Genomic DNA, 18514 nt, shown 5'->3' on the forward strand with positions numbered 1-18514 from the left:
ACGCACGTGCGCAGCCGCTTCCTGCTGTGCGGGACGAGGGGGAGGAGTTAAGACAGGCCCCGCCCCCGGGCAGATTTCTCCTCCCCCCCAGGCATGCGTAGTGGGCGTCCCTGCCTGACGTCGGGCCTGCGTCAAGATGGCGGCTTCCGCGCTGCTCACGCTGCTGCGCCGGTTCCCTAACCCTGCTCCCTTCCTAAGCGCCTGCGGAGTTCAGGTAACGGGCTTCCTCCCGGCCGTTGCCCTCCCCGCAGCCCCCTGGGCGGCCCGGATCTCTGCACTGCCATGCTGAGTCTTGCAAGGGCCCGGGGGCCCCCCCATTCCCCAGACACCTGCAGAGTAGGTGATGGGCCTACCCCCCCTCCCCCCGCCGTGCACTGGCAACCGAACTGGCCAGCCAGTCCTGAACCCGTCGTGGTACCCAGGAGTGTCCCTGCATTAAGAGTCTTTAATATTTCTTTGTATTTTTCCCTTGGCGTTTCTGAGAAATAGTCTCGTACAGCCCTGGTTGGCCTCATGGATGACCTTGAACACCTGATCCTCCTGCCTCCTCCTCCCAGGCATTTGACTGCAGGTGTGATCCACCACTCTCTGCTCTGCCTCTTATCAGCATGCTTCGGAACCTAATTCTGTTCTGGAGTTTTCCCTCCAGCTTGAGGTACTCACCACCCTGGAGGTTCTTGGCAGGGCAGGGAGCGTTGGGAAGGCTTGTCTGATGCCACTCCCTAAAGTGGGACTGACGTTAGGGACAGGTCACCAACGAATTCATAGGCTTGGTAGCTTTAAAACTAGCGTTAGGACTCCAACTTGTTTTGCTCTAAGGAATGTTGACCTTCAACATTTTACATTAAAACTGGCTCACTCAGTGACTTGGGATTTGATTGGAATCTCAACTACCTCATGCATGTCCTGTCCTGCATACCTGTTATTTCCAAAACACTGCATGTTATAGGACAGAGTTCGTAAAAAAATCACCAACACCACTTTAAGAAAAGCAGCAAGGTAAATTTTAATTTTCCACCGGCCGGGCTGTCTATCTCAGCAGTAGAAGCATCCCTGATGATTATCAGGTCAGAGTTTTTATAGGATTACAGAAGTATTATTAAAACAGGACACTTGTGAACCAATCAGGTTTGTATAACATAGCAGAATTTTGACTCTATTAATCAACCAATCATACAGACAAGTGATACAGTCATATAACTTGGCATCAAATTTTGTGACCTTAAAACTAGCCAACTGCTTTAGCCATAAGTATAATAAGACAATCAGGGTGAATGATGTCTAGGTGGTCATACAATAACAGGATAACAAGGGTGGTCTTATGCCCTGTGTCAGGGTGACCCAAGATAGCAAGCAGGTTACAGAAGTGAAAACAAGCTGGTTAGTCAGATGTGTGATGTCTGGAATTAGCACATTCCATGGTTCATGTCTGACCCAATCAGGTTTGTACAACATAGCAGAACTTTGAATCTATTAATCAACAACCAGTCATTATACAGACAAGTGATACAGTCGTATAACTTGGCATCAAATTTTGTGACCTTAAAACTAGCCAACTATTTTAGCCATAAGTATAATAAGACAATCAAGGTGAATGATGTCTAGGTGGTCATACAATAACAGGATAACAAGGGTGGTCTTATGCCCTGTGTCAGGGTGACCCAAGATAGCAAGCAGGTTACAGAAGTGAAAACAAGCTGGTTAGTCAGATGTGTGATGTCTGGAATTAGCACATTCCATGGTTCATGGCGAGGGCAATTTTCCAAGACCCAAGGTTGCCCCCCTTTTCCTTTCGGTGTGGCGCAAAGTTGCTGCTGAAATGGCTCTGAACAAAACGGAGTAACTTAGGGAAGTTCGCTGAGCCAGTTCACTGCACACCCTTCTCTCCCTTTTATCCCATTCAACTCGTTCCCAAGTACAGATCTTGTTTAATGATTGTGTTCTACCAATGTATCCTGATTATCCCTTCAGTGTAGATGGCTTATCCTACACGACCTAAAAATTGGAGCTAGGCAGAGTGGTTGTTTAATGCTAACAAAAGTGCTGCCTTTCTTGTCTGTCCCTGTCCAATCATGTTAGGCACATTGCACCTCCAAAGTATGACAGACTAGAGTCCTTTCTTAAAACTCATCCTCTCTGTTGTCTCCTCCTTTATAGGTTCCTCTACAGACTCTTTGCACCAAAGTATCCCCTGAAGAAGATTCTCTGCCCTCGATTCCCATTTCCCCTTATGAGAATGAACCCTGGAAATATCTGGACTCAGAAGGTACCCCAGATTGGAGGAGAGGAGGAGAAGGTGGGCCCTGAGGTGAATTGGTAGAGGTGATTCCTTCCACTAGTGTCTGTAATCAATCTGGCTTTCATTTCAGAATACCAGAGCCGCTATGGTTCTCGCCCTGTCTGGGCTGACTACCGCCGCAACCACAAAGGTGGTATACCCCCTCAGCGGACCCGGAAGACCTGTATTGTGAGTTTTTAAGGGTGGCATCTGGTTGGGATGAGGGTGGGGCGTGTAAGGATGATTGGAAAATGTTTTGATCATCTTTAACTGCCAATTTCCTTTTCACAGCGTAACAATAAAGTTGCTGGGAATCCTTGCCCTATCTGCCGGGATCACAAGTTGCATGTTGACTTTAGGGTAAGGAGAATCTTTTATCCAGGATTAGGATTTGGAGCCTCTTTGCAGTACTAAAGAGATGATCATGAATACCCCCCCCATACTTTTCTTTTCCTGATTTTTCTGCAGTCCATTTTGCAATGAGTGTTTCTGCCAACATATAAACCCCCCCCAACCCCCCATCCCGCCCAGCCTTTCACCTCTACTGTGGATTGTACTGCCAAAGTTTGTTCCCTGCCCAGTTGTAGTCTAAATTGGCAGGTAAGGAAAACATGTATTTCACCCCAGGCTGGATGGTGTACATCTTTCACTCCGGCACTGGGGAGGCTGACAGAACTGTGAGTTTCAGGCCTTGGCCATGGCCCTACCTCATCCCTCTCAAAAAAGAAAAGCCGGGCGTGGTGGCGCACACCTTTAATCGCAGCAGAGGCAGGTGGATCTCTGTGAGTTCAAGAACAGTCTGGTCTACATAGTGAGTTCCAGGACAGCTGGGGTTATAGGGAGACTCTGTCTTAAAAAGACCAAAAAAAAGAAAAAAGGGGAGGGGAACAGTGCCCAAAGGTTAACTGGGGAGGAGGGGTGAGACAGAGTCTCAGATAGCTCAAGTGACCTCAGACTCGATGTGTAGCTGAGGATAACCTTGAGCTCCTGATCCTCCTGCCTTTCCATGTGCTATGATTATTCCACCACACCCAGCCTAGTGGTTCATTTGTGTTTTCTTTTTATTTTCTTATTTATCTTTTTGGGTCTTTTTGAGAACTCACAAAGATCCACCTGCCTCTGCCTCCTGAGTGCTGGGATTAAAGGTGTGTGCCACCACGCCCGGCATATTTTATTACTATTATTTTACGTGTATGAGTGTATTGCCAGCATGTATGTGAGTACACCCTTATCATGCAATGCTTCAGATTCCCCTGGAACTGGAGTTAAGGACAGTTCTTAGCCGCCATGTGGGTGCTGGGAATCAAACCCAGGTCCTCTGCAAGAGCAGTCAGTGCTCTTAACTGCTGAGCCATCTCTCCAGCCCCTGTATTTTCTTTTTAAGTGAAAAAAGTAAATTTATTAAGAGAAAGCCTGTTGTGGCGCATGCCAGGAGGATCATGAACTGGAGTTCAGGGCTACACATTGAGCTGGGTGTGCTGGTGCATGCCTTTCATCCCAGCACTCAGGAGGCAAAGACAGGCGGATCTCTGAGTTCAAGGACAGCTGGGGCTACAGGGAGACCCTGTCTCAAACAGACCACAAAAGAAAAAGTAAGAAAAACTCCCAAGAGTCGGAAAGGTTCCAAGGCAGCAGTACCCCATTTATTATCTATTAAAATGATTAGATAATATATTACCCTACTTCTTTCTGTGTGTGGGTCAGCTTGGTCTACACAGGGAGTTCCAGGCCAGCTAGTGATATAAATTGAGACCTTGCCTCAAAAAACGGGCTAGAGAAATGACAAGAGGACCTGGGGTTGGCTCTCAGTACCCATATGTTGACCTGTAGCTCAGGAAGTAGACCAGACCGCTCTCTCTAGGTACACAGAAATCTGCCTGCCTCTGTCTCTTGACAGAGGGATTAAAGGTGTGTGCAACCACACCCAGCAAGATTTGCTTCTTAATGAATTGAAAAGCATTATGAAACTGCTAATAGGAAAGTGCTTTCAGAGCTAGCAGTATTTTAGCCAAAGCTGTATGGCTAGTCATCAAGAGAGTCCTGAGGTTTGTGTGTCAGCCCGCCTGTGGTGCCTGGCTGCTCTGGTAGCATTTCTGACATTACCAAGGATAACCTGCCAGTTTCAGTGTGGACGGCAGGTGATAGGAAATACAACCAGTTATGTGACAGTTGCTCCACAGATGTGCCTGTGCTCAGGAGTTGTTCTATGTATTTTGAACTATAAAATGTTCTTGGTCACACATTATATTCAGCACACCGTTCTGTTTCTTAGTCATTTATAGGAACCCACCAGAAGGTTATTTCTGGGGCTTTGATAACGTCCTAATTTTTCCCCAAAGATTGACTTTGGGAAAGTAATCCCTGTGGAACCCACTTTGGCATGATTCACTAGGAGAATACAGGATGTGCATATGAAGTGGTTGAACAGCCAGTGAATTGGTGAGGCTAACACTGAGATGTGGAGAACAGCATCCAGTGGCAAAGGGTGTTTGAGGTGTCCAGACTGCAGTTTCAGGCTCCAGAGCTCTTGACTCCCTCGCCCACCATGTTTGTCTCTCTCCTGCAGAATGTGAAGCTCTTGGAACAGTTTGTCTGTGCCCACACAGGAATCATCTTCCACGCCCCATATACAGGTTAGCCTGGCATTCTGGTCTGCCAGGATAACTTTTTCTTGGAACACTCCTGGCTTATGTAGTTGGGTAGCAGGTATTTGGTGGCTCCCATTTATAGCACAAGTGTGGTTAAAGCTTTTGGAGTCTTGCTTGATGAGGAGACTCCTGTGCTAAAGCAATTAAATGTAGACAAAGGTGAGCTCCTCTGTAAGCAGACTATCTCCATGTGCTCTTAAAAGGTAAATGGAGGCAGAGGAAGGTGAATTTTCCTGAGTTCAAGGCCAGCCTTGCCAGGGCTATTTAGTAAGGCCCCGTCTCCCCAAAAAAAGTAAACAGATTGCTGCTTTTCTGTAACTCTCTTCTGCTACCTAAGTTCTTTTATGCAGCCAAAACATTAATTTGGTTTCCCAAACTTAAAAGTGTAAGTGTACCAGTCAGGATTTTTCTATGCCTTAACCAGATGCTGCCATGCCCAGGTTTTCATATCTACAGCTGCTTCTGGGCAGCAGTGGCAGAGCTTAGTGGTGATGGTGGACACAGGACCCGCAGAGCCTAGGTCCTTAGTGTATGGCTCTGCACTGAAAAATGTTGCCAAGAACTTGGCAGAGAATAACCTGGACCCGTCATTGGGTGTGGCGCTATGATGTTCAGTTTGTTGGGAAGTTTTTTACTCTGGGTCTTCAGAAGGCAAGCAGGATAATTATTGCTACTTCATCAGATCATTTTCCCCAGATATGAAATCACTTCTCTGTGTATCGTCCAACTCAGCCATTCAGCCACACTTGCCGACTTGCAGAATTTATCACGGGAGGACCTCTCTGTAGTGGTTAGATAAGCAGAGCTCTTAGCCAGCTCCCTTGCAGTGAAAGATGATTCCCTCTGGGCAGGTGGGAAAACAGAGGCCCACAGGAAGGTCAGAAGTATGGGTTGCCAGGTAAAGCCAGATCCTCCATATCTAGCTATCTTCCACTGTATATAGCATTTCTTTTATTGACTGTGTCTTGCCGAATGCGAGCTGTGCTCTTTTTCTTTTCCTAGGGGTCTGCATGAAGCAGCACAAGAAGCTGACCCAGGCCATCCAGAAAGCCAGGGAATGTGGTGAGTGGGAGGAAGGAGGGCAGGTTTCCTGGGGAAAAAAAGTGACTTGGGCCTGGAGGGTGTGTCTAAGCGCTCCCCCTGTCTGAGAAGGGCACTTACTTCCCTGTACTCTTTCCAAACTGGGTGTGACGGCGGGACCCTGTAAGCCCAGAACTCTGGATACAGAGGCAGGAGGATTGCTGCAAGTTCAAGTCTAGCCTGGTCTACACAGCAGGTTCCAAGTCACCGGAGCTGCACTATGAGGCCGCTAACTCTTGCTGTCTCGGTTCTCCTGAGTCTTGTCACTGTCCCTTTGCTCTTCGCCCTTTTTCTTCTGTTAGTTTACAGTGCTGGCAATGCTGTCAGGCTCACAGAACGCTCCTTACATAAACTGACCCTGGGTTATTTGGCACCTTTGTACTGCCTAGTGAAAGTGCCCCCTCACTAGAGTGTGCAGCTCCTGAGCACAGCTTGGAGAGCCAAGGCAGTGCTTGGGCCTGCTCTCTGCCTGGCTGGGTGGGGCTTTGTGTCATATATGGCATGCAGAAATGTACGGGGCAGTCCCCACTGGTCCCTTCAGCTTTTTTCTTGTCTGAATACGAACTGCCCTCCATTTTAAATCCCTTAGGTCTCCTCAGTCAGTACATTCCCCATGTTGAACCCCGCGACCTTGACTTCAGCACATCTCATGGAGCTGTGAGTGCTACTCCACCAGCACCCACCTTGGCATCAGGTGACCCTTGGTACCCATGGTACAACTGGCAGCAGCCACCGGAGAGAGAGCTGTCCCGCCTTCGACGGCTATATCAAGGAAATCTCCTAGAAGAAAGCGGCCCCCCACCTGAGTCCATGCCTGCGGTGCCCCCCCCACCCCCAGCAGAAACCTCCTCTGAGCAGACCAGCCACCAGAGTGCTTAGAATTTATGAAAGATTCGGAGAGATTATGAGGAAGTGCCTGGGCTTATGTATGCGGTGGCTGTGCTCTGAAAAGTGACCCGTTGCAGGCCACGTGGGAATGCCAGCTGGTGAAGGGACAGATGGATTTGAGGTTGGAGAGAATGTCTGCATGTGGGAAACAGATCAGGGAGTTTCAAGGCGGGTGGGAAACTGACCAGGGAGAGAGGTCCGTGTGCACGTGGAAACATCACAGAGAGAGGGAGGTCCGTGTGCACGTGGAAACTGACTATGGAGAGAAGGGGGTCCATGTGCACGTGGAAACTGATCACGGAGGGGGGGGTCCATGTGCACGGAGAGAAGGGGGGTCCATGTGCACGTGGAAACTGATCACGGAGGGGGGGGGTCCATGTGCACGTGGAAACTGATCACGGAGGGGGGGGTCCATGGAGCACGTCGAAACAGGTTCAGGTGCGTGTGGGAAATTGGACTGTAAGCTGTTTGACTTTTCCACAATAAAGCTGTATCTCCTGCGGGTCTCTGGCTTGCTTGCTTTGGGCCATTTAGCGGGTTGCTGTTGAGAGGGGTAGGAAGGGGTGCGGTGTGGCCAGATAACTGGCCCCGCCCGCAGCTTCGGGAAGGGTCCGCGGTGGCCCCTTCCGTCCTTTTCGAAGAGCTGCTCGCCTTTCAGCTGCTCCCTAGGAGCAGAAGGAAGTGCCGGAAGAATGCGTTAATGCTACAGTCAGTCGCTAGGGGGACAGCCAGTCCGGCGACAGGCACGGGGTCTCGGGTCCACTGGACGGGGCGGGGCTTACGGATAAAGGCTCACAGGCAGGCGGCAGGGGCGGAAGTGACGTTGCGCGGGGCGGGTCCGGCCGCGCACAATGGGCCATGGAGTTCCCGTTCGATGTGGACGCGCTGCTCCCGGAGCGGATCACCGTGCTGGACCAGCACCTGCGGCCCCCGGCCCGCCGACCCGGAACCACTACGCCGGCCCGGTGACAGCTCAAACCCGCCCCACGGCCCTTCTGTCTCGGGTCCTCTCCAAACCTGGGGCAGGCACCACGCCCCCTTCTCCTGAGCAGAGGCCACTCCTCTGAGGGCCTGGCCTGCCTTGTTAGTGACCTTTGACCCTACGCCTAGGGGTTAATCCGTCTGCTTCCATGACCTTTCACCCTTTGGTCCAATGTGGTCTCAACCAGAGGCTGTGGTTGACCCACCCTTCCTACTGTCCCACGGTTGAAAGGTGGGACCCAAGTTTGGACCCCAGAGGGCTGGGTGGGAAGTCAGTGAGACCCCTAGGCAGAAGCCCCGGGACTTCAGCTTGGTCGGGGCCCAGGCCAGGCCGCCAGGGGTGACCTCGGGTTGCTGCAACCCAGGGAGTATCTGACGGTCTTCTCTTTCTGTAGTGTGGATCTGCAGCAGCAAATCATGACCATTGTAGATGAACTGGGCAAGGCCTCTGCCAAGGTACGGGCATCTCCAGCTGGAGTGGAGGGAGACTGTGGGGTGATGGACTTTGTGGGGTGGTGGGCAGGGGCCTGAACGAGTCTGCCATCATCTCTGCAGGCCCAGCATCTTCCTGCTCCCATCACCAGTGCATCGAGGATGCAGAGTAACCGCCATGTCATTTATGTGCTAAAAGACACTTCTGCCCGACCGTGAGTGCCCATGCTCTTCCATCCCTACGGAACCCCTCCCCTCAGCCGCCCCCTTTCTTATGACTCCCAGGCGTTGCCACTGGCTCCTTCATCATTTTCCCCATCCCACAGGGCAGGGAAAGGAGCCATTATTGGTTTCCTCAAAGTTGGATACAAGAAGCTCTTTGTACTGGTGAGTGTTGCTGGGAGCTGGACGTTTGTGAGCTGTGGTGTGGGAGAAGAGAAGTGGTGGAGGACCACCGGGTAGGCACGACAGCAAAGGTGTCCGGATGGTAAAAATATGTCCTGTTCTTTTCCTCACAGGATGACCGTGAGGCTCACAATGAAGTAGAACCACTATGCATTCTGGACTTTTATATCCACGAGTCAGTGCAACGTCATGGCCACGGCCAAGAGCTCTTCCATTACATGCTGCAGGTATCAGTCACCACAGATACACAAGGCACCCAGAGGCCCTGCTGCCCCTCCGCAGTGTTCCCCTGTCCTTTCTTCCTGTTCCCTGGCCAGGCCCCTGACGGCCTGCTGGCACAGCCCCTACCAGCCCTACTAAGGTAATGTCCTTTCCCTGCAGAAGGAGCGAGTTGAACCACACCAGCTGGCCATTGACAGGCCATCACCAAAGCTGCTGAAGTTCCTGAATAAGCACTACAACTTGGAGACCACTGTCCCACAGGTCAGAGCTCTGCATGAGGCTCCTCATTGAGCATTCCCATTAGACCATCGTCCCACAGGTCAGAGCTCAAATGTGACTCTTCACTGAACATTCCTGTTACATGATTAAGTGATCATTTTGTGATACTGGGGATCCATCCATGGGCCGTGGGCATGCTACACGTGTGCTCTGCCACTGAGCTATATCCCCAACTCCCTTTTTTGTTTGTTTCGAGACAGGATCTCATTATGTGGCCCAGGCTGGCCCTGAACTCACAGAGATCCACCTGCCTCTGCCTCCCAAGTGCTGAGATCACCATGCACCACCATGCCTAGCCCCATCTCCCACTGCCCCCCCCACCCCCCATTTAAAAAAAATATCACATTATTTTGTGTATGTTCTCTCTTATGCGTATGTTTGTAGAGGTCAGAGGACAACATCAGTTCTCTTCTTTCTACCATTTGGGTCCTGGAGATCAAACTCAGGTCATAAGGCTTGGCAGCAAGTGCCTTTACCCACTGAGCCATCTTGCCAGCCCCGACGTGTGTAATGGAAACGGGGTCTTGCTGTGTATCTTGGCCTGGCCTTGAACTCATGCTTACTCTCTTGTTTTCCACCTCCTTCCTGAGTAATGGGGTGACAGGTGTGCATCACCAAGCCAGGCTGTTTTGTTTGTAACTCACCTTCCCTCAAACTCATGATTCTCCTGCCTCAGCCACCCAGAGACTAGGACTATGTGCCACAGTGCCCAGCTAAAGTTGTTTGGGACAGAGAAGTGGTTCTTCCCAGGAGCTGTTTATTCCTCATCATACGTGATTTGTTTTGTACAACTCACTTTTTTTGTACTGTCACATACTCTATGGCCGTTCAGTTGTTTTGAGGGAATTTACTTTTATTATGTGTATGTGTGTACCCCTGGAGGCCAGAAGAGGGTGTCAGATCCCCTGAAGCTGGTCTCACAGGCAGTTGTGAGTCACCCAGTGTGGGTGCTGGGAACTGAAATCTTAGCCATGGAGTCATCTCTCTAGCCCAAGGATTTTTCTTTTCTATTCTTTTTAAAAAATATTTTAGCTGGGCGTGGTGGTGCATGCCTTTAATCCCAGCACTTGGGAGGCAGAGGCAGGTGGATCTCTGTGAGTTCAAGGCCAGCCTGGTCTACATAGTGAGTTCCAGGACAGCTGGGGCTACATGGAGACCCTGTCTCAAAAAGACCCCCCCAAAAAATTTATTATTTTTATTTTATGTGTGAGTGTATTGCCTGCATGTATATTGTGCAGTGCCTGTGGAGATCAGAAGAGGGCATTGGGGCCCCTGGAACTAGAGTTAACAGGTGGTTGTTAGCTGCCATGTGGGTGCTGGGAACTGGACCTGGGTCCTCTGCAAGAACACTCGGTGCTCTTAAGCATGGAGCCATCTCTCCAGCCCTCTCTATTCTATTTTCTTTTTTGGTCATTTTGAGACAGGTTCTCCCAGTAGCCTCAGCTGGCCTGGAACTCACTATGTAGACCAGGCTGGCCTTGAACTCACAAAGATCCATCTGCCTCTGCCCCCTGCGTGCTGAGATTATAGACATGAGCCATCATGTCCAGCTTAGAAGCTGATTTTCCAGATGATCAGGAGTTCAACGTCATGTAGCCAGCCTGGGCTACATGAGCCTTTGTTTAAAAAAAAAATTAAAATTAAAAAAGACAACAGAAGGGCTGGAAGAACCCAGTTCTCAGTACCCACATGGCGGCTAACAACCATTTATAACTCCAGTTTCAGGGGATCCGTCACCTTCTGGTCTCTGAGGGCACTGCACTCATGGTACATACATACATGCAGGCAAACACTCATACTCATAAAATAAATCTTGAAAAGGGCAGTAAGACATGATGGTGCTGGTGTATACCTTTAATCCTAGCACTTAGCCCAGGCCAGCCTGGTCTTCATAGGAAGCTCCAGACCAGGGAGACCCTGTCTCAAATAGACAAAAAAAATTTTATTATTGGTCTGTGTGTGAGAGTATGATTGTATGTTGTGAGTGCAGGCATGTGCATGCCATGGTGCATGTGTGAGGCAAGAGAACAACCTGTGGGAGTCAGTTCTCTTTCTGCCATGTGTGTTCCGGGAGTTAAACTCATCCTACTTGCATGGCAGAGCTCTTATCTCCTGAGCCATCTCACCGCCCAGCATTCCCTGTTTGAAGCCAACTGAATTTCTCTCAGTATGTGTATAAACTGTTTAGCCTTGTGCATTAGGTCAGTCAGCTTTTTTTTTTAATATTTTAAAAAATATTTTTAATATTTTATTATTTTATGTGTATGTGTGTATTGCCTGCATGTAGGTAAGTGTACCCATGTCGTGCAGTGCCCACGGAGGACAGGAGAGGCTGTCAGATTCCCTGGAACTCGAGTTACAGACAATTGTTAGCTGCTATGTGGATGCTGGGATTTGAACCCGGGTCTTCTGCAAGACCAATCATTGTTCTTAACCGCTGAGCCATCTCTCCAGCCCCAGGTTAGGTCAGCTTTTGTCACTGGCAGTAAATTAACTTAATGGATAAAGGCTCACAGTTCAATTTTTACCCTCAAATTGTCCCTGTTGCTTTTGGGCCCCTTGAAGTAGAGCATCATAGGCCAGGAGCTCCTGGAAGAGGACTGCCGGGACCCGCCCAAGTGGCAGCCTGGAAACAGGAAGAGAGGGCGGGCCACTGCTCCAGTGTCCCCTCCAGAATTGACCTGTGATCAGGCCCCAGCCCCAGAGCTTCCACCACTCCCAACAGCACCTGCTGGAGACCTAACCTTTGGGACCATGCCTTGTTAATATGTATTGTTTTATGTTTTGTTTTGACAGCTTGAGATGTCGCAGTACCCCATATTTTGACTCATGTACCAGGATCCTGGGGGAACTTAAAAGTAGAGCTAGGGTTTTTATTGAGATATAATTTACTGGATTTATTTAATTTTATTTGTATGAGGGTTTTGCCTGCTTGTGTGTAAGTGCACCCGTGTTGTGTGATGCCCATGGAGGTCAGAAGAGAGTGTTGGATTCCCCTAGAACTGGAGTTTTGTATGCTTGTTAGTCACCATGTGCATGCTGGGAATCAAACCCAGGTCCTCTGCAAGAGCAGCCAGTGCTCTTAACCTCTGAGCCAGCCCCCTCCTAATTTACTGTTTGCCCCAAGATATTTTTTTTTTATGTATATAAGTGTATTACCTGCATGTGTGTAAGTGTACCTGCATCATGCAATGCCTGAGGAGGTCAGAAGAAGGTACAGGATCTCCTGGAACTGGAGTACAGGCGGTTGTTAACCGCTATATTGGTGCTGGGATGCAAACCTGGGTCCTCTGCAAGAGTAGTTAGTGCTCTTAACTGCTGAGCCATCTCTCCAGCCCCGGTACCAAGATTTTTTAAATACTTATTTACTTGCATGGGGGTGGTATGTGTGCCACGGTGCACAGGTCGAGGTCAGAGGACACTTGTGGTGGTTGGTTCTCTTCACCATGTGGGTTCTGGAGATTGAACTCAGGTCATAGGCTTGGTAGCAAGCCCCCCTCCCTCAAAAGAAAAAAGAAAATAGATGAGGGTGAATGGCTATAGAGTGATAGTGTAAGCAGGAAGGAGGGTGTGGACAGCAGGATGGGGGGTATGACGGCAGGATGGAGGTACAGATGGCAGGATGGGGGGTATGACGGCAGGATGAGGGGTACAGATGGCAGGATGGTGTACAACAGCAGGATGGAGGGTACAGACAGCAGGATGGGGAGGTATGATGGCAGGATGAGGGGGTACAGACAGCAAAGACATGGACAGCAGGATGGGGGGCATAGACAAGAGGGAAGGGCACAGACACCACAGGACTGTCACCTAATTCAAAGTTATGAAGATTTTACCACTTATTTCTCTGTGTCATGGTTTTAACTTTTATATTTAGGTCTTTGATCAATTTGATGTACATTTTGTCTGCAATGTGAAATATTGACTCAGAATCAGAACTTTGCTGTGGATATTCATTTATCCAAACACGGTTTGTTGAAGGGCAGTTGTTCATCCCTTGTTGAATAGCTTTGGAACCTTTGTTGAAAACCAGTTGACAGCCAGGTACGATGGCACATGCCTTTTAGTCCCAGCGCTCAGGAGGCTGAGGCAGGCAGATCTCTGTGAGTTTGGGGCCAGCTTGGTCTATGTAGCAAGTTCTAGGCTGGTCAGGAGACTCACCAATGGGGGGGTTGGTGGTAGACAGGAGAGAAGAGGGAAGGGAGGGGAGGGGAGGGAAGAAAAAGAAAAGAAAACCAGCTTATTTCTGGATCCTTGTTTCACTCCACGAATGGAGTCTGCTGCCCTGTGCTACTTCCACAGTATCATGTCTTTGTGGCACTGAGACCCTTCCACCATACCATTTTGATGTGTGCAGCTCTGTAGTGTAGGTTTTGAAACCAGGAAGTGCTAATGCTCATTTTTGTCTTCTTGACTGGCTCTGTATAATTTTTCTATGATTCCACATGAACTTTAGCACCAGCTTGTTGGGGTCTGGGATTTTATCTGGTCTGCCCCAAAGACAAGAGATCTGGCTTTTGTTCTTTCCACTGTGGGTTTGTTTGTTTTTTGAGACAGGGTCTCATGTAGCCCAGACTGGCCTCAAACTCACTGTGTAGCTGAGATGACCTGCCACTCCTGAGCCTCTTGCCTCCACCTTCCAAGTGCTGGGATTCCAGGCCTGCACTGCTACACCTAGTTTGTGATAGCACACACTGAACCCCGGGTTTCATTTTCATGTAAGCCACCTGAGCCACATCCCCAGCCTGCCCCGGTGGTCTTTCTGGCACAGGTTCTATACCCCAGGGTGTGCTGAGGTTAAGTACACAGCTGTTTGCTTTATCTTCTAGGTGAACAACTTTGTGATCTTTGAAGGCTTCTTTGCCCATCAACATCGTAAGTTTTCTTACCTTGTCTTGTAGCGGGGAAAGGGGAAGGAAAGAGGTGGGCTCTTACAGGTCCCACTGGCCCCCACTGAGGGCCATCACCCCTTCCTTCCTCACAGGGCCCCCTGCTCCCTCCCTGAGGGCAACTCGACATTCCCGCGCTGCTGCGGCTGACCCCACGCCTGCTGGTAAAGCCTCTGTCACTGGGTGGATCTTAAGCACACTAATGGCTAGGATGGCTAGTTTCTTGAGAGGCCCCAAGCATTCGGTGCTATGTGTGGATAGTTTAGGAAATCCTAAAGCAACCCACATACCCAGCAGGCCCCTCATTTGTCTTTGCCCTCCCTGGAGCTAGTGCATTTTGTCTGGCTAGGACCTAAAGCCTAACGCTGAAGCCCATGCTATGTTGCACTGGCCTTCCTCAGAGGCAAACTGTCCCCTGAGACCTTCACACAGGGTCTCTCTAAGCAAGGCCCTTCAGAGCCTGGCTGATCACTGATGTCAGCAAAGCCTCTTTGCTAGGTGGTCAGCTCCCTCAAAACAGGCCAAAGTCATGTTCCTTTGTAAATTCCTCGGGTTCCCTCACAGAGGGAAGTGCGGTCACGCCTTATATTTCCAGCTGTGGGATAGTGGGGCAAATGGAATTTAAATATTACTTTTAGAAGATAGTGCCCAAGGGGCTGGAGAGATGGCTCAGTGGTTAAGAACACTGGCTGTTCTTGCAGAAGACCCAGGTTTGAATCCCAGCACCCACATGGCGGCTAACCACCATCCATAACCCCAGTTCCAGGGGCTCTGAGAATCTCTTCTGACCTCCAAGGGCATTGCACAACACAGGTGCACTTACCTACATGCAGGCAATACACACATACACATAAAATTAAAAAAAAAAAAAGATAGTACTCAAAATTTATAACATGTAACAAAATAATGCAACTTACTTGGATAAAAAAAACCTTCACAGGCCGCCTGCAGCCTGAGCCCAGCCCACTCTCCCTGTGTATCCTCAGGCAGGGGGGCAGTGCTGTGAGGTGCTGCCACAGAAGGACCCCTTCCTGGGCTGGCCTTGTGGCCGGCTCTCACCTTCCTCTTGGCCAGGAAGAGGAGTAGCAGTGAGCCAAAGACCAACCCACTGCCCCTACTGGCATCCAGCACTCAGGCACAAAGAGGCCCTCCATGTCCACTGTGCACTTTGGTTTCCGCTTGAGCAGCCCCTGCTGGAAGTCAGATCTGCCACCGTCTGGGATGGTGAGGACGCAGATCCTCATCTGCAGCTCCCACCTGCAGAAGCCCTTTTGTATATGTCCACATTTTCTCATTCTTGGTTGAGATAGGACCTTGCTGTAGCCCTGGCTGACCTGGAACTTGCTGTGTAGATCAGGCTGGCTTCAAAATCACCTGCCTCTCCCTCCTGAGTTCTAGGACTAAAGTTGTGAGCCAGCAGACCCCAGCTTCCTCATTCCTTTAAAAAGTTTTTAAACTAATAAAACTTCAGTCTCTCTGTATCTTTCTACGTACGAAGGAGGTTCTACCCCACCTTGCTCTCCCTGCTCCCTTCCAGAGCAACTTCCAATTAACCAAGGGCTTTGTCCATCTCATCTAGAGGGACCCAGGGTCCTCGCTAGCCCAGCTGGGACCACTCCACTGCCCCAGAACCCCAGGGGGGCCTGACAGCACCCACGGACAGTAAGAGCTGGATTCCTCTTGGCCATCCTTTCCCGCATCTCCCAGTCCCTGGTCTCCCCTGGATCTTTCTCCTGAAACTGTTTGGCCTACTCCTCCTGGCTGTCCCCAAGTGCTCCAGCATCTGCCCACACTCCCTTTGGTGTGCTGACTTGCCACAGCAGGGTGCTGCAGTGTGCTCCCAGGAGGAGCTGTGGTGTCAGGGAGCAGAGGTTTGGGGTTGGGGGGGATGGCAGGGGAGAGGTGCAAGGGGCGTCTCCTAAAGCCTCCCTCTGTCTCTCCACCACCAGCTCCAGCAAGGAAGCTGCCACCCAAGAGGGCAGAGGGAGATATTAAGCCATATTCCTCCAGTGACCGAGAATGTAAGAGGGGCTGAGGACTCCCAGGAGGGTGGCTGGGGAGGGTGGCAGGCCGGGGATCCAGAGGACTGTAGTGTTCTCTAAGGTCTGCAGTTTCTTCTTCCTGGTCCTTGCTGTAACCTACTTCTCCCTTTTCTTCTTTTCCTCCTCCCTCTTTGCTCTTCTCTCCCCAGTTCTGAAGGTGGCAGTGGAGCCCCCTTGGCCCTTGAACAGGGCCCCTCGCCGTGCCACACCTCCAGCCCACCCACCGCCACGCTCCAGTAGTCTGGGAAACTCGCCAGATCGGGGTCCCCTCCGGCCCTTCGTGCCAGAACAGGAGCTGCTGCGTTCCCTGCGCCTCTGCCCCCCACACCCTACTGCCCGCCTTCTGCTGGCCACTGACCCTGGGGGCAGCCCGGCACAACGTCGCCGCACCAGGTAACCAGACTTGGGTGTTCAGAAGCCGCAGAACTATCCAAAACCACAAATATCTGCAGCAGTGGCCTGGGAAAAAAGGGAAGGACCTGAGGGGGCTTTATACGGACTAGGGACCCTAGTTATGTGAAAGGCAGACGGAAGGGTAGGAACACTTGGGGATCCATTGGGTGGGGGCCCTGAGCCTCCCAAGACTTAGGGATCTTGGCTTAACACTTGATGGGGATGGGCAGTGTCTCACACAGATTGGGAGCCTGTGGGTCCCCCACCAAGGCCTGTGTGCCTAGAGCCAGCCTTTCCTGTAGGCAGGCAGGGTGTGGGCATCTCCTTTATTTCTCCTCCTGGCTTCCTCTTCACCTCTGACTTCTGTTTTTCTCTCTCCCTTCCCTTCCCTCTCCCTCTCTCCTGTCCATGACACCCCTCCATAGCTCCCTTCCCCGCTCTGATGAGAGTCGATACTGACAGCTACCCTCTTCCCTCCTTGGGAAACCTGGGATGGGCAGAGATCCCCTCTCCCTGAACCTGTAGCCCACTCTTCCATTAAGATTCCTTCCCATTTCTTAGACAACTGGGTTGTCAGGGTTCTAAATAACCCAATACTTTGTAGCTTTTCTTAACCACAGAAGGCGCCCTGCACAGACCTGGGCTCTGAATACTCTTACAGTAGACAGTCCACTCTGCTGCCAGAACCCCTGGTGGGTGGCCCCTAGTGACTCTCTAGAGAAGCACATTCTTTGCATACGGTCAGACTCCAGACCACCATGGAAGGCCCGAAGGCCTCCTCTGCCAGAGAAACCTTTTAAGGAGTCCTGTCCCTGGAGAATTCCCTCCACGGTGCCCACTGGTAGCTCTAATCCTGCATCCTGCTGCCCAACACACCTCCCCTTTCTGCCTGCTAATTCCAGCCTGTGAGCAGGCCCTGCTTCAGAGCAGTCCAGGCAGGGGGACAGGGCCCTGCCCACCCTAGTGGGGTCCTCTCAACATTGCCAAACTTATTTTCCATGTATTGTGTATATGTGTCAGGGAATCTCCAAATTAATGTTGTTTTGGGGGTCTCTACAGGAGACTCCGAGGTACCACTTCCCCCAGAGTCTCTGAAGGAGTCTGTTACTTGGCAGTAGATCCCAGCAAGCACTCTGGGATGACTCTTAGCTATATCTCTGAAGATCAACCTGAGTCTCAAGAATCCATTAGATTCTGGAATCTCCTTTGACACCCCTCCCTCCTTAGTAAATAAGATTATTCCTGTTTTGTGAGGTCGTCTGAGATGAGATGGGACCACCTCTGCCGCCCTGCCTTTCCTTACTTCCTCCGTAGCAAGAGCCTCCTTCCCTGCTCCATGTCTAGGGTTTAGCAAGGTCCTTCCCCGCACCCCCTGAAAGGCAGATCAGGCACCCCACTGTTTCAAGTCCTTGGGAGCAGGACCTCCCTCCTCCCCACCTACGCCTTCCTTCTCCCTCAGTGTTGTCTCAATAAAATGTGTATTCTTTTGTGTTTTCTAATTGACATTTTCAATGAAAAACAGCTGAAGGCGTGAGCCTCATTTCTGCGTCACCCTCATCCCCTGGGGTCTCAGTACCTCTGCTGGGTGTTCAGATCTGAGCAGAGCTCACAGCTCCTGTTGAGATCCGCCCCTCGTCATCTTCCTTGTCAGTGGTTCTCTTCTGGAGCTGTGGCAGCCCTGTGCAGGCCTCTGTCCACTCCTTCACCCCTCGGAAACCTTCAGCTCTCCCCCAGTGACTTCTGCCCTTGGCCTGTCTAGAGCCCTTGATGAGGTGTTAAGATTTGCTGGCATCTTGGGATTTGCTTACTTACTAGACTGTTCTGGATTCCTCTCCCACTCTGTGACTTCCTCACATGTGCCCCAATAATCCCACAGTGCTCTTGAGACAAGCCCTACCTACCTCCAAGAGCCAACAGTCTGTCATCCTCAGGACTCCCTTTTCCTCCTCACCTTGGCCTTGTTACTACACCCCCCCC

At 50.6% G+C, this 18514-nt stretch overlaps 2 protein-coding genes across 13 annotated transcripts in view; both read left to right on the forward strand.

Moving 5' to 3' along the window:
- Window positions 1-64: 64 nt before the first annotated feature.
- Mrps18b (mitochondrial ribosomal protein S18B) lies at window positions 65-7216 on the forward strand. Its single transcript, XM_008841224.3, has 7 exons — window positions 65-214; window positions 2158-2266; window positions 2370-2467; window positions 2570-2638; window positions 4845-4911; window positions 5929-5988; window positions 6596-7216. The coding sequence occupies exons 1-7, from the start codon at window positions 137-139 to the stop codon at window positions 6883-6885; spliced, it is 771 nt and encodes a 256-aa protein (XP_008839446.1). The 5' UTR covers window positions 65-136; the 3' UTR covers window positions 6886-7216.
- Window positions 7217-7694: 478 nt separating this feature from the next.
- The window catches only part of Atat1 (alpha tubulin acetyltransferase 1), a 12270-nt gene continuing 1450 nt past the window's right edge, over window positions 7695-18514 (forward strand). For 3 of the 12 annotated variants that reach the window (XM_008841230.3, XM_017800156.2, XM_017800157.2), the window contains exons 1-10: window positions 7698-7859; window positions 8271-8331; window positions 8431-8522; window positions 8634-8694; window positions 8826-8939; window positions 9094-9195; window positions 14043-14088; window positions 14198-14266; window positions 16052-16123; window positions 16294-16537. In XM_008841230.3, the coding sequence (XP_008839452.1) occupies window positions 7753-7859; window positions 8271-8331; window positions 8431-8522; window positions 8634-8694; window positions 8826-8939; window positions 9094-9195; window positions 14043-14088; window positions 14198-14266; window positions 16052-16123; window positions 16294-16537 (968 nt within the window). In that variant the 5' untranslated portion in view covers window positions 7698-7752. Of the gene's footprint in view, window positions 8108-8270; window positions 8332-8430; window positions 8523-8633; window positions 8695-8825; window positions 8940-9093; window positions 9196-14042; window positions 14089-14197; window positions 14267-16051; window positions 16124-16293; window positions 16538-16962; window positions 18377-18514 lie in introns of those variants that run through there. The other 9 variants (XM_008841228.3, XM_008841227.3, XM_008841231.3 and 6 more) reach the window with 8 other exon arrangements.

Source organism: Nannospalax galili, unplaced genomic scaffold (genome assembly GCF_000622305.1).
Source record: "Nannospalax galili isolate Female #2095 unplaced genomic scaffold, S.galili_v1.0 scaffold721, whole genome shotgun sequence".
Taxonomy (NCBI): domain Eukaryota; kingdom Metazoa; phylum Chordata; class Mammalia; order Rodentia; family Spalacidae; genus Nannospalax; species Nannospalax galili.

What these genes read in the sequence shown, in the direction of transcription:
- Mrps18b (XM_008841224.3), top strand. Translation starts at nt 137, where the DNA reads ATGGCGGCTTCCGCGCTGCTCACGCTGCTGCGCCGGTTCCCTAACCCT. An exon ending in CTTCCACGCCCCATATACAG is followed by an intron (nt 4,912 to 5,928) that starts GTTAGCCTGGCA and finishes TTCTTTTCCTAG; the next exon opens with GGGTCTGCATGAAGCAGCAC. An exon ending in CCAGAAAGCCAGGGAATGTG is followed by an intron (nt 5,989 to 6,595) that starts GTGAGTGGGAGG and finishes TAAATCCCTTAG; the next exon opens with GTCTCCTCAGTCAGTACATT.